Source organism: Mchenga conophoros, linkage group LG9 (assembly GCF_057382185.1).
Source record: "Mchenga conophoros isolate Kocher_MC1m ecotype Shallow Benthic linkage group LG9, M_conophoros_male_GT1.1, whole genome shotgun sequence".
Classification (NCBI taxonomy): Eukaryota; Metazoa; Chordata; class Actinopteri; order Cichliformes; family Cichlidae; genus Mchenga; species Mchenga conophoros.
The window spans coordinates 13,937,210-13,952,406 of NC_140534.1; the positions used below are offsets into that span (position 1 = coordinate 13,937,210).

The 15,197-nt window shown below is 36.7% G+C and overlaps 1 protein-coding gene across 1 annotated transcript; it reads right to left on the reverse strand.

Moving 5' to 3' along the window:
- Positions 1-407: 407 nt before the first annotated feature.
- On the reverse strand, positions 408-14,414 carry LOC146566997 (CD276 antigen-like). The gene is made up of 8 exons (XM_085285832.1): positions 14,330-14,414; positions 3,588-3,902; positions 2,821-3,087; positions 2,344-2,628; positions 1,733-1,822; positions 1,406-1,504; positions 810-927; positions 408-501 (listed from the first exon to the last, which is right to left on the reverse strand). Exons 1-8 carry the CDS (start codon positions 14,412-14,414, stop codon positions 408-410), a joined length of 1,353 nt encoding a protein of 450 aa, XP_085141958.1.
- Positions 14,415-15,197: the final 783 nt, after the last annotated feature.

Below are 15,197 nucleotides of genomic sequence, written 5' to 3' on the forward strand. Positions count from 1 at the left end.
ACCCCATCAGGTAAAACATAGGTTAGGTTTGCGCTGCACTGTTGCTACCTGACGACAATGATATAGTATGATGCGATTGCATATTAGATTCTTGATGAATGTATGTCTTTCTTTGCCTTTAGACAATAATTCTGATGGCAAAAGAGCCAAACCGGACAGGCGAAAAAAAGATGAATGTATGTTGTTGTTATTCAGCCTGGTTCTATATGCCCCTTTTTAACTTTGAGCACCGCCCCTTTAAACATCTCTGCACGGCCCTGGGTACGTGCACGTTTCAGTTTTTGATGGCTCCAAGTCACTGATTTGAGGTCGTCATCAGCAGGTTTTTCACTCATGAAAGTTTGTGCTTTACTGAGCAGAGAGCCAAAACTCAGCAGAGTTCAGAGGGATCGACGTCTTCACTGCAGTCACAGAACTACACACCGGACCAAAGCAGTGCGTTTACCGGGGCGTGCTTGGATGGTTTTAGAGCTTCCATTTCCTATTAGCTGAAGTTTAGCACTGTCAATAATATTAAAAAATAAATTATAATGAATACAGTTGTTCAAACAAAGAGAAATCTTCTACAGTCCAAAATAAACACCACATCAATCTGAATTTGCCTCATCTTACATAATTTCCTTAGAAATTAATAAAATATTCTGTCATACATGTTGTTGAACGATGCTTCACTCTGACACACTATTAAATCATTTTTGACTAAACAGCAGTTACATTAGACTGATTATAGACATCTGGTTGCATCTTCATAATCATACTGTTTTCAAACAAGTTCATTTTTTGGTGTAGTTCATACAAGATTTACTCACGTATCCTTTTTGCTGTCTCTTCGTCGTTGTTCTCGATGATCTGGGGCAGTGATTATGAAAGTGTGTAGCGCACCCCACAGGTGGGGCGCAGAGTTCTGACAGGTGGGGGGCATTTTACCTGGCAGAAGCGTCATGCGGAACAAATGTTTAACATTGGATTCACTTTTACGGCGGAAAAAAAAATTGTGTCAGTTACATTAAAATTGCACATCCGCTGAAAAGCTGCAGCCGCGTGTTTAAGTGAACATTTATTTATTTATATTGCTTTTTTAAAGAATTGGTGCAGACTAATGAAGCAGTCTAGTGATAAAAGTTATAAATAGTTATTTGAAATGAAAGTTGTGTGTTTAAAACAAAAATTACTGAAGGATTTATTGCGAAAGAATTTACTATCTAAATAAAGTTGCAGCTAGGCTTTTCTGTCCATCTGTTTGGTTTTGATGGGGTGTGAAAATATTTATTCCTGCAATGTGGGGACTGATGTAAAAACTTTGAGAACCACTGTTCTAAGGAATCGGGTCCAGGAAACATCATAATCAGTTGAAATGACTTGAACAAAATGAATTGCAAAGTGATGAAAAAAAAAAGTGATTTACCTCTTCCTCGTCCATACATCTTAACGACCACTGCTGCTAGTAGTTTAAACATAATAGCAACAAACAAAGTTGCTACAATAACGGCAAAAAATTCTAAAACTGAAAGAAACAGAAAGAGGCATTTAGCTCCAATCTCTCAGGATGGATGGATTTACAAAAAAACAAAAAACAAAAACAGTCCCATAAAAAACCAAATCAAATAAAAAAACATAAGTTTCTTTGTCTGTACGTCGTGGTTCTTGTTTCTTTGAGGAATTGAGTCCAGAAAACATCATAATCAATAGAATTTCAAAATAAATTTCAGGGAAGTAAAGTGAGATTGTTTACCTTTTTTGTATGTATAAATTATGAAGGCTACTGCTGCTGCTATAATGACAGTGACTACAATGACTCTTCTTAAACTAGATCCTGAGGTACCTGAAACAGAAAGAAACAGAGTCAGCTTAAATGTCTTTTGGTTTTAACTTCTTCATGACTCTGAATTAGAGAAGTGGAAAAAATGAATTTAATTGATGAATTGATGGAAAAAAATAGGTCCACGTAAAGTGAGACACTCTGGACAGGGCCAGAGGTTTTGTTCAAAATTATTAAATAATTTACTTTGTAGTTTTAGAAGAGATTTGAAGTCAGAGAGAAAGGCATGGGAGTGAGAACCGTATTCCTGACTGCAACAAGAGAGTCCTATATTTTAGAAATATGCACCAGAAAAAAATAAAGATTTATTCCTTTGCCCATCACATCAGGATGTAGTCTAATTCAGTACAACAGCAGCAATCAAATTCAGGGCAACTAGATTGTGAACAGAATTTCATTGTGTGTGTGTGTGTGTGTGTGTGTGTGTGTGTGTGTGTGTGTGTGTGTGTGTGTGTGTGTATCATAGTGTATTGTATTGTCCAGTAAAATCTTAACCATTTAAGTGTGAGAAAAAGCTACCTTACCTTTATGAATCATCACAGATCTGAGACTTATTGTTGTCTCTTCAGCATCATTGACTTCACATGTGTAGATTCCCTCCTGATCTGCAGATATGTCCTGTAGTGTGAGGCTGCCTGACTCTGAAAGCTTCTTCACATGCTGCTTCCATTTCTCTGAGACTGTGTAGTTTGTGACAGTCCCATTCAGGATGAGCTGACTGTGGTTGAATCTCCAAATGAGATTTGAGAGTGTAAAGTTTGATGGACTGCATGGGATTGTGTTCTCATACTCAAGAACATCTTGAGACGCTGAAATATTATTACAAAAAACACACAAAACTTATATTTATGAAAGCACATTATGAAATCTTCCAATCTAAAAATTATGCAGATTTACTGTACATATGAATTATCATTTTTCAATTATCTTCAACTGAAAACCTGAATCTGTTTAATAACAAATTTCCACTTAAAGCATTAGTTGCATTCATCACTGCTTACGCATTTTCAGAAAAGCTACACGCTTCCTGTTTCTGCGAGTGCTGACGGTGCAGCTGAAGTTCAGATCGTGATCGCTGCCTGAAAGGATCAGAGAGCTGCTGATGTTGTAAAGCTGCTGTTCAGTCTGGTTGACTGTGGTGGTGTTTTTGAAAGTCAGACTGGATGGAGGGCTGGTGGACCAGGTGAGTTCAGGCTTTGGATAGATCCCCTCTGACCTGCAGGTGATCCCGTTTTCTCCCTGGTAAACGTCGACTTTATGGACTGGAGCTTCAAGAAAGGAAAAGAAAATTGTATTCTTTTGCTAACGTTATGGAGGGATTTGGACTATAGCAGTTTAAAAGGGAGGGACAGGTATTTGTACAGAATGAAGTGATATAGTGAAATAATATAGTTAATGAACTATTGGAAGCAGAACATCTTTCCATGTTGAGACTAGTAACTGGCTACAAACTCTAATAAATATTGCATTTCATGTTTTTTGAATAGAAATCTCTTTACTGTTCTCAGTTTGAACATTTCACATACTCACAGCTATTTAGAGTTTTTGTAGTGTGTGAATAAGGTTTACATCTCCTGGTCAGGTATGTTATCTAGATATATACGACTGTTGACCACTAACCCTGAGTAAATAACTTTACACTCTTGCTTTCTAATCATAACACAGAGTTACAAATGTAAAACTTTATTCAGTGGAAAACAGAATAGACAAATAAGTATAACAACTTAAAACTGAATTACTAAATAAATGTATCTTTTTTGTCTCATACCATCTGCCTTTAGGTTGATAAATGACTCCATGTTTCCATTGATGGTGCTGGTGTAGCATCTGTATCTGGCCTCATCCTGAACCTTCACTCCTGTCAGCAGGACTGAGGCGTTTCCTCTGGAGATCTGGTCCTTGAAGGTTGATGCTCTGCCTTTGAAGCGCTGGGCCGAGTTTCCTGGCTGGTCTTGATTGTGGAAGAATGAGTGAACGGGAAGATTTCCTGCTGACACCTGATGCCAGTGAATGACTACATCAGCACCCTCATAGCTGCATGGCAATGTGCAGTTCTCCATATAAACACAGGACACTTCAGTATCTGAAACAACCAGAAGATAGACATCAAAAAAGTTCAGCTTACTAGAAGTCACTTTTTTTTCAGCTTCTTTGATCAACCATGATGAGGTTTGTCCTGAGTGGAGTCTGTCCTGTTAAACCTCTGTACAGTCTTGGCTGCTGTGCCGCAGCTCAGTTTCAGGGTGTTGGCAACATGCTTTTAGCCTAGGCCTCTTTATGCAGAGAATCAATTCTTTTTTTCAGATCCTCAGTGCATTCTTTGCTATGATGTGTCAGGTTAAACTTCCAGTGGCCAGTCTGAGAGAGTGTGAGAGCAATTACACCGAATTCAACACACCTGTCCCCGATTTACACCTGAGACCTTGTAAACTAACGTGTCACATGACACCAGGGAGGTAAAATAGCTAAATGGGCATAATTTGGTCACTTAGGGGTGTACTCACTTTTGTTAGCAGCGGTTTAGACATTAATGGCTGTATGTTGAGTTATTTTGAGAAATTTGCACTGTTATACAAGCTGTACACTGACTACTTTACATTGTATTAAAGTGTCATATCTTCATTGTTGTCCCATGAAAAGATAGAATAAAATATTTACAAAAATGTGAGGAGGGTGTGCTCACGTTTGAGAGATAGTGTATGTTATTTTGCCCAGTCTCTTTCTCATTGTTGAATCAAAAACTCTGACATTAACTGAGATTACTGACGCCTGCTGTTCTTTAATGTTGTTCTGGGTTCTTTTGTGACCTCCTGGATCTTTGTCTAATACCAAGATTTTCTTGATGAAATATGTAAGTGTGATACACAAAATACTAGCAAATCAGGAAGGGGGCAAACACTTTTTCACTACTGTATATGCTCTGGTAGAGGACTGAAAGGTTAAAGACTACCCACAGGGGTGATCATACATACATGATGTAAAGTGGAAATGAGTTTTTCTGTGGAGGATGTCAAATGAAAACAGTTAAGGTAATCTTGTCTCAGGACTGATTGTGTTCATTTTGATTATTTTCTAGCTCATAATTCATATCATTCTTATTTCTTCTTATTTATATCATACTAAGCTTTAGTGCTGCCCCTCAGTTCGTCTTAAAGCAAAGATTTTTTTAAAAAAAGGTCTTTTGAAAGAGTTGCGGAGATGCAGACACCACATCCCCAACACGAGAGGATGCTACAGAAAGAGTTTAGTGCAACAGGAAATAAGAAAACGGTAACGTATTTGCAGTGGTATTAACAGCAAATTTAAGTTATATCTGGTACAATAGTATCTAATGGTGTTATTGTTAGATTAATGTACAGCTAAAGGAATCACAAAGTACTTTTTAATTTTACATGATTTTGATTAATGACAAACAAACACACCTGATACATCATATATGCATGTTTTAAAGGCTCCAGATTGAGACATAATAACATATTTTAAATAAAGTCATGCAAAGAAACATGAAAATGAAAAAAAGACATCTTTGAAGAAAGAAGACACAACACTGTGAAGTATGTTGTCAGAGATTTCAAATCTCAGACAGTGACAGCTGTTTGCAGACTCGTCAACAAGAAAATATTCCAAGGTTTTATTTTTAGCGATATGCAGGAATCCATCCTAACAGGTTTTCTTACAATCCTTTAAAGGTCTCTAAAGTTTAAGACCAGATTTACTTCATGTAAACCACAATTCATTAGGATATCTTACAGTCACAGTTTGACTCTATAATCTTAGAGACAGTTATACATACTACAGTTTTCTTTTAATTATAAACTTCACACAATTAAAGTGACGTTTTTTTTATTTCTATTTTGCTTCTGTGTATGTTTAATTAAATCTCACTAATGTACAGTCAAATATTGTGTAAACCATATTCCTACTTCACTGAATAATGATGATAAAAAAAGAAGAAAATAAAAAACAGGTTTCTCTACACACCAATAATTTCTGAGATTTAGATCTGAGAGTTTTCCCTGAGAGCTTTTAAGTTTGACTCAGAGTCACTGAGTTGTTTGGTTTTCTAAACCACATATCCATGATTTATACTGGAATATACTGGAATAAGGTAGCATGTGTAGAGAACATCTCACTCACCTCCTCTTGCTTGAGTCCACTGGAAAATCAGGACCATCAAAAACACGACACATTTGATCCCAGCCATGATCCTCCTATGTTTCAAGCTACGTTAGTGTTCAAAAAGTAAACAGCGATGGTGAAATCTGACCCAGCTTGTTTGGTTGCTAACAGCAGGTTAGCATATTCACTGTGAAAAATGTCACACCCTTCATCTATACTTTTTGTGACACACTAAGGAAAAGTTAATCAACAACAAGAACCAAAAAGAGAAATATTTCTGTAATATTTCACAGATACTGTCTAAGGCTTGGTGAGTGTTTGGCAGAACGTCATGGTGCAGAAAACAGACATTTTCATTCATATTGTGGAGGTGATGTTAGCCTTGGTCTTGGCCTGGGTTCTCCTGACCAGGTGCTGAAGAGGTAAGTCATAGAAATGCCTTTTTCAGTTTAATGTGGAGCACGTTACTGACTCGGTATAATGTCTAACCTGTAGGATAAAATCCTGTTTTAGATTCTTCTGACTGCAGTGCTTTAAAGCAGACACTGTATACTGAAAAAGGTCATTTGTACAGGTGTGATACAGGAGGAAGAAGATTCCCTCTGAGATTGTTTTACTCCTTCATTGAAAATAGTCAGGCCATGTTTTAGTTGTCATTTAGTACTGTAAGATTTACATTATTTCGAAACACCTTCACAGACTAATATCAGAGATCATTTTATCAGATTGTGAAAAAGTTTCACTTTCTCCCTGGTGGAGAACAAAAGGTAACAGTGATTTATTGTTAGACATTCTTTATTTTTTATTTAAAAAAATGAACTAAAACTTAAGAAATTATAACCAATAAATGACAAAGAAGATCTAATCTAATTAAATGTTTCTCATACTTTTCTATTTTGAAGCATCACAAAAATGCCAACATTTCACTAAGAATCACGCATGTCTGAAAATCAGTTTGAGATTTTGCATAATGATGATTTAAGTTTAAAATTGACATCTCTTTACGTTACTCGAGTTAAAAATCTTTCAAGAGCAGATCAAAAGAGCTGCATAATGAGTTTATAACTACAAGATGTACAGAGAGACCAGACAATCTAATATTTTTTCAATTCTTTGCATTAGTAGCTCAACTAGAGTCCTTTGCGGGTTAACCCCCCTCCCCCCCCCCTCCCCCAACAAAGACTAGTGTTATACTTTAAAAATTATTAAATAAATATCCTTTAAAAATATTTAACAAAAATATCTAAAAAATGTAACAACATTTATCTACATCATATCAAATAAATAAAAACAAAGAGCTGTCAAAGGACGTCAAGGACAAGATTGTAGACCTGCACAAGCCTGGAATGAGCTGAAAGACCAGCAGAAAGAAGCTTGGTGAGAAGGTGACAGCTGTTGATGTTTTTATTCAGAAAAGGAAGAAATATAAAATAACCATCAGTCGCTCTCAGTCTGGAGCTCCATGTAAGATCTTGACTCTCCAGTGGAGAACATCAGAATATTTCAGCTCCACATGAATGAAATGAAAACTCTAACGTGTCATTTGCAAGTTTTCAAAGCCTCGGCATTATGGGAAATGATAAGAGCATTTAAATGATGACATATAAAGAAAAACTATACAGCCTGAGTTGAGACAGCAGTTTTGGGTTTACAGTGAACTCTATCAGCTGGTTGTAGAACAAGTACTGCTGCCTGATGTTTGCCACCTAGTTTTCTAAGAAAGCGTGCTTACATGTAGCTGTCATTATGTAAGTGCAGGAATGTTTCTGCCTCCGTGCCCACGCACGCTGAACTGAGAAGTTTCACCAATAAGCACCATGAACTGTTCTCTGCTTATTTCACCTCCACTGGTCGTTGAATACCTTCCATTGTTCATCCTGTAATAAGAAATACAATCACACAGGCCAGAATCAGACCTCTGTGTCCTATGAACATGCAGACATGGCCTCTGCTACTCTTTCACTCTTTTCAGTAAGATTAAATGTTTTAGCTGCTTATGTGTTGGCAACGTGTCAGGTTAGATTTTCTTCCCTGATTAGGATGTCACCAGAAACTCAGGAATTTGCATCAGTAGAACTAAACAGTTGGCACACTTCTTACATGAGCATAAGTGTGTCATGTTTGCTATTGCAAACATTTAGCCTATGAAAAAAAAAATAACAATAACACATCTGTCTCAAACAAAAGGGTACGGTGTATTTCAGGTTAACATATGAAGATAATACTTTGGATGTTTTCAATTAAATGAGGCTTACTATGAATTCTTTGAATAGATGTGGATGTCAGCCTGCTAGCTACTAAACTGCAGTAGTTCCTCCCTCAACTATATTTTGGAGTAATTCTGTGTTTGTGTGTGTTACTGTGTTCGTCTTTTACAGAAGAAATGTACAGATGTTGTGTCTTGCAGAAACCATCTTCAGCTGCTAAATATACACAGAAAAAATTATTGTTCTTAATATTTTAGTCAAGTTGTTTATTTACTTTTTATTTCTCACACATTATACACACATATAACTGAGGCCAGTGTATTGATTCCTCTGTTACCATTAAAGATTCAATATTTGACTCCTCTTCATCACAGAGTGCAGCAGTACTTCATGAAAGTTATTGTAAAAATCCACCAAATGTAATATAAATCCACCTTAAGATGTTTGGTTCTTCTAGCAGCTTGATGTTCTCCCCTCTGAGTTTATTAAATACCAGATGAATCAAACAGCTGCAAACATGATCATCTTCAAGTTTGATATGATGTCTGCTGCACTTAAATTAAACTAACCCTCGTCTCAGTAGAAGATCATACATTCTTATATAGTTATATAGTTCTATATTGTGTATTTTGTTGTACAGTTATTTTATTTTCAACTTTAATTTATATATTTTATCTTATTCTTTCCCAGTTAAATTTACCCTTCATTCTAATTTGTGTTGTACAGTTATTTCATTTTTAACCTTAATTTATATTTTATTCCTTCCTAGTTAAATTTACCCTTTTTAATTTTTCATATTTATTTCCTATCTTATTCATAGCCTTTCCTTTTTTGTTTTCTTTAGGTCACGAGCAGTTGTCCAAGCATTTCACTACATATCGTACTGTGTATGACTGTGTACGTGACAAATAAAATTTGAATTTGAAATTTAGATTAAGGACTGAAAATTGTTGCTGGCTGTAAACACTGGACATCAGTTTCATACTTTTAGAATTATAAATTATGTTTTAACTGCATAAAACATGAAAATACAAATCTAGATAAAAACAACAAGAAAAATAAAGCAGCCATGTGCCCACCTGATGGTCTCAATCTAAAGTATCGCTAACATTGCGTAAAACTATTGCTTATTATTATTTTTTCGTTTCACAGTAGAAGACATATTTGTTAGCTACCAGCTAGTACAAGGGGGCAGCAACCTTTAACACCCAAAGAGCCATATGGACCTGGTTTCTACAACAGAGAAAACACCTGGAGCTGCAAGTTTTTGACATATAAAATGAAGATAACACTGTATATATTGTTTTTTAGTTTTATACTATGTATACAAAATAGGCTAATGTCTTGCTTGTGAAAATGTATTTTAGCAAAAAACACTTTAAACATTTAGAACACTGTAAAAAACAAAAACAAAACAAAACAAAAACATAAAGAACCTGCTACGTTGAAAGTCCTTTTCAAATGAAATAAAGAGCTGAACTTAAAGTATACATGCAGCAAACTAAAATTGTGGCATGCTGTTGTTACAAGAGAAAATTATACATTTGTTGTTCCTCACGTGTTATCGGACAGGATTATTTCAACAAACCGAGGATGTATTTTATTTGTAGGAAAGTTCTCCATTAACTTTACTGTATAAAGAGGTAACACCAACATTTCAGGGCCAATAAGTTATTATAAGAAGTGTTTATGCACTAAAAAATAAATAAATAAATAAATAAGGGCTAGTGTTTGTCTGAGATTTGGACATCCCAGAGTGCGCTCCTAATGCAGGGGGAAAAAAATTCTGCTGGGGATACCTACCTTGGCACCGGCATTTGTAACGCATATTTTGAGCTACAAAAACAACAACAACAACAACAAATGTCTACAGCACACTTAAATGATTACTTATTTCTCAAAAGCAATAGGGAGCTGCAATGTAAAGGTGAAAGGTCGTCTGCACATGGCTCCAGAGCAACGGTTTGCCGACCCCTGAGTTAGTAGCTAAACTCAACTTATCAGCAGTTTTCACAGACAAATCAAAGCTGCCTCGGTGAGTCAGGCTCATTTCTTCTCCTTAGATTTATTCTGTTGCACACCCAAAGCTCAAGGGTCCAAGATGAAGCTGGGAGGCATATCAAAATATTTAGGTTATGATTGTAAAATGAAAAATTTTCTTTGATAAAATCAAGCATTAGGATATGACGTGAACAAAATGGGAAAAAAAGGAAATTAATGTCTCAGTGTTCTTGCTCCTCAGTGCATGCATGAGTTTCTATGGCTCCAAGAAACTAATTCGAAGGTCGTCTTTAGCAGGTTTTTCCACTTATGAATGTTTGTGCTTTACTAAACAGAGTCAACACATTAGAGAGTTCAGTGCTGAAGCAGGGCTGCTGGGGTCTGCTTGGGTGGTGTCAGGTGTTTCACCATTCATGGTAGACCTTCCCTTTGCCATCGGCACAAGTTCAGCGTTACTGTTAACAAGATAAAAAAAATATAGGTTGAAAACATATCATCATTATGAATGGAAAACAGTGTGTTCAGTTCAAAAATAAACAAATAAACACCACATCCATCTGAATGTGCTTCATCTGATTCTCTGTTTTTCATGTCATGGATGTTGTTGAACGCTGCTTCACTCTGACACACTAATAAAATATTTTTGACAAAATAGCAGTTTAATTAGAGTCATTATAGACATCTGGTTTTATCTTCAAGACCATAACACTGTTTTCAAACAAGTTTTCATACTGTAGTTCATAAAACATTTACTCACATATGCAGAATCACTGTCTGTACTTTGTGGTTCTTCTTGCTCTGAGGGATTGGGGCCGGACAAAAAATCATACTCAGTAGAAAAAACATAAACAAATTGAACTGCAAAGTGAAGGGAAAAAGTCATTTACCTTTTCTGCGTTTATAAAGCATGAAGCCTACTGCTGCTACTACTCCTGTAATCACGATGGCTGCAATCACTCCTCCTAAAATAGCTCCTGAATTACTTGAACCTGAAAGAATCAGAAAAAGTCATTTGGCTCCAACCTCTCTCTTAAGAATAGAGTCCAGCATCACATGTGACACAGTTGATGGACCTGAAACCAGTAAGTGCGGCAACATCACTATGCTGACTGCTTCCAGATACATGCTCCCAAGTATGATCCTGGCATACTGCAAAAAATATTCATTCAAATCATTGTCTCGCTCGCTCCTCATTCTATTGGACTTTTTGAAGTCAAGACTGTCATCAGCCCCTCTGCAATGAGGCTCAAGCTACCACAATCAGTGCTCATCCATCCCATTTTGTGTCTTGAAGGTGAAACTTGTCCCCTCGAGTCCAATGTCCCCGAGGAAAGCTCCTGGGTTCACAGTCGGCTCTGTAAGCAGGAAGTGATCTTTGAGGGGAGGGTGCTGTCATGATTCAAGTGTTCAGTGTTTTTCCATCTTGGGTCTGTTTCTCTTGTGTTCGCCCTTTGGGGCAGAGACCTGGTTCCACACCTGCATCTCTCAAAACGAAACGAAACGAAGTTGTTTTTTTTACCCTTTATCTTTAGGTTAATAAATGATTCTTGGTTTCTTCCGTCAGTGCTGGTGTAGCACTTGTATCTTCCTTCATCCTGAACCTCCACCTTTGTCAGCTGCAGTGAGGCATTTCCTGCGGAGATCTGGTCGTTGAACAGTGACGTCCTGCCTCTGAAGCGCTCATTCTGGAGTTTGAGCTGGTCTTGGTTATTGTAGAATGAGTGGACATTAAGGTCTCCTGCTGATACATGAGTCCAGTTGATGACTACATCTCTGCCACTATAGCTGCACCGTAACATGCAGCTTTCCATGAAAATGCAGGACACTTCAGTATCTGCAACAACAGGTAGAGACACATCATCAGCGTTTAGCCCTCTGATGTTGCAGAATTACAAACTTTTCTCTCTTAATAAAGCCTTTTAACATTTTTCTGCTCCAGTTCAGGAAAATTTAACCCAAATATGCAGCACCGGTGTGGCGACTTTGATTAAATGATTTCCTGATATTCATCAAATTTCATCTTTTTCTGTGCTGTGCAGAGAACTTAAAAACATTAATGACACAATTTTCAAAACAGGCATGACAACTGTTTTTGATAAATATATACTGTATCTTGCTTTATTTGACCCTTAGCTAAGTTATTTCATTTATTCATCAAGTTTTTTATGTTTGTGAGAACATGCCACTGTAAAAGATTGGATTAGGCTGAAAACGTAAACATTTCCAGTTTTCTAGTATTTATTGAGTATTGAAGTATAAGTAAAGTGAAACACATACTGTTTCACATTGTCATGAATCTGCAGTTTTGTGTTAGTATATTTGAGTTCCTGTTTAGGTTTCCATTTATTTTCAAGTTTAAAGCTGAGATTCTTTGTAGGGTGAATTTTAATCCCTGCTGCAGGTCTTATTATTTTTGTAATGTTAAATCAAGTTTTATTGCATTATGCGGGTTCTAGCTACTGTTGATTATCTATAGAGTTTAGATGTTTTAAAACTCCAGTCCTAGTTTTGCACCCTCGGTCTTTATTCAACATAATTTAGAAAAACATAAATTGGTCATATGTGCATGTTTTCCAGCCTTTAACATTATAATAAATTAAATCATTTAGATTAATCCAGGAAAGGAAACAGAAAAAAAGCTATGAGATAATAACACAGGCGACAAAATAAAATATGTTTTGTTGCTTTTGTGTTCATAGGTTTAAAATCTCAAACACTGACAGCTGGCTGTACTACAAACTCTATTTCCTGCTCTTTACACTCTGGATTACTTAAAGAATATGTCATGGGCCTGGGTGACCCAGAGATCATGTGTTATTTTTGAGTTTAATGAATATTAAGAGTTTTATTCGTCTTTCTTAATCCTTTATGGTTGTTTGTGGTGTGATCTGCCCCTGGTCACTCGTTTCACCGTGTGTTGTTGTGTCAATTTTGCTGCCCCACCAGGCCTGGAGAGTCCCTGCCTTGGAGCCACCCACACCTGGGATAATCACTCACTTGTTGCTGATCTGCTTAATCAAGGATCTCTACTTAAGAGAGCAGTGGAGCAGCAGTCAGTGTGGGATTGTTAAACTTGGAATTCAGTTAGTGCTCAGCTCATAGAGTCGCATTGGAATGGTTAATGTGTTTTGTCGGCCGGTGGATAGGACGGTACTCATTATGGCATCTCTTGTTTTCAGGGTGATTACGGAAACGTGTGGAGGGAGCAGCACACTGTTAAACACATGCATCGAGGAGGACTAAACATTACCACGCATCACAGAGAGGAATCACGGCATGGGGAATTGGGAAAAACCACACTTTCTCCATTGTAAAAGTCCAACATTTGGGTTCTCCTTCAGCCAATATGTTTCAGTGACCTGTCAGTGAGCACAAACTCACTGCCTACATCCAAACACAGTTTAAACCACCTTCCCATTTTATAGATCTCATAGTTTGTATACTACGAGTATAGTTTGTGAAATTCCCGCCTCCACTCCCACACACTGAATGTTTTCAGTGTTATTCAGTCCGTTTCCAATAATTACATTTCCTGGAAGTTTGGGCATTTTTTTTCAATGAGAAATAGGAAGTAAGAAACGTGCAGTAAACATGTTTTATTAAATGGCATTATATATATATATATCTATATATATTTCTATATTTCTATATATCTATATAGATATATATACATAAATCCACAGACCAGGCCCTGCTACTTTTCTTTTTGCTGTTAATTAATAAACATATGTTCATATGTTACAGTCACAGTTTCAAGGGACATTTAACCTGACTTGAAATTGTTTTTGTACCTTGTTATTTATATTACACTTTTCCTTTAACTATAAACTTCACACAGTTACACTGAGGGTTTGATAATTATATATTTTGCCTTTGTGTATGTTTAATGAAATCCTTACTGCTGACACTTTGAACAAACTCACTATTGTGCAGTCAAACATTGTTTAAACCATAGTCCTGCTTCACTGAATAATGACGATAAATAATAAAGAGAAAGAACATGGTTTGTCTACACACCTTTCTGAGATTTACATCTGAGAGTTTTGCCCTGGGAGCTTTTAAGTTTGACTCAGAGTCTCTGTCTTTATTACATTTCCTCCTTTATTTGGCTTTCTAAACAACATGACATTGATTTGCATTTATACTAAAATAACGTAATAGGTGTAGAGAACATCTCACTCACCTCCTCTTGCATGAGTCCACTGGAAAATCAGGACCATCAAAAACACGACACATTTGATCCCAGCCAGCATCCTGCTCATTTTCATGCTACGCTACCTGAGTGTTCAAACAGAGTGAACAGTGATGGTGAAATCTGACCCAGCTGGTTCTGTTGCTTACGCCAGCGTAGCGTGTTCACTGTGAAAAACAACACACCCTTCATCTAAATACATTTTTGTGACATACTAATGGAAAGTTAATCAACAACTGCTCACAGTGTTCATGTAATTAAACTGTTCAAAGAGGTCGGCTGCCCAAAAAATGGTTGGGTGAATAAGAATAAAAAGAACCACAAAAAAGGAAATATTTCTATAATATTTCACAGACACTGTCTAAGGCTTGGTGAGTGTTTGGCAGAATGTCATTCATATTGGCGTTGCTGTTAGCCTTGGCCTGGGTTCTCTTGACCAGGTGCTGAAGAGGTAAAGCTATAGAAATGCCCTTTTTGGTATAATGTGGAGCACGTTACTGACTCAGTATAATGTCTAACCTGTAGGATAAAAATCCTGTGTTAGATTCTCCTTGTCTGACTGCAGTGCTGTAAAGCTGTCTACTAAGCAAGGTCATTTCTGCAGGTGTGATACAGGAGGAAGAGAATTCCCTCTGAGGTTGTTTTACTCTTTTATGGAAAATATTCAGGTCATGATTTAGTTGTCATGTTGTACTGTAAGATTATTTTTCTCAATGTGTAAAAAAGTGTCACTTCAGCACCCCCTGCTGGAGAAAAAGGTAACAGCGATTTATTGTTAGACATTATTAATTTTTAAAAATGAACTAAAACTAAAGAAAATAAACCAGTAAGTAGAGAAGAAGAATAATCCATTTAAATG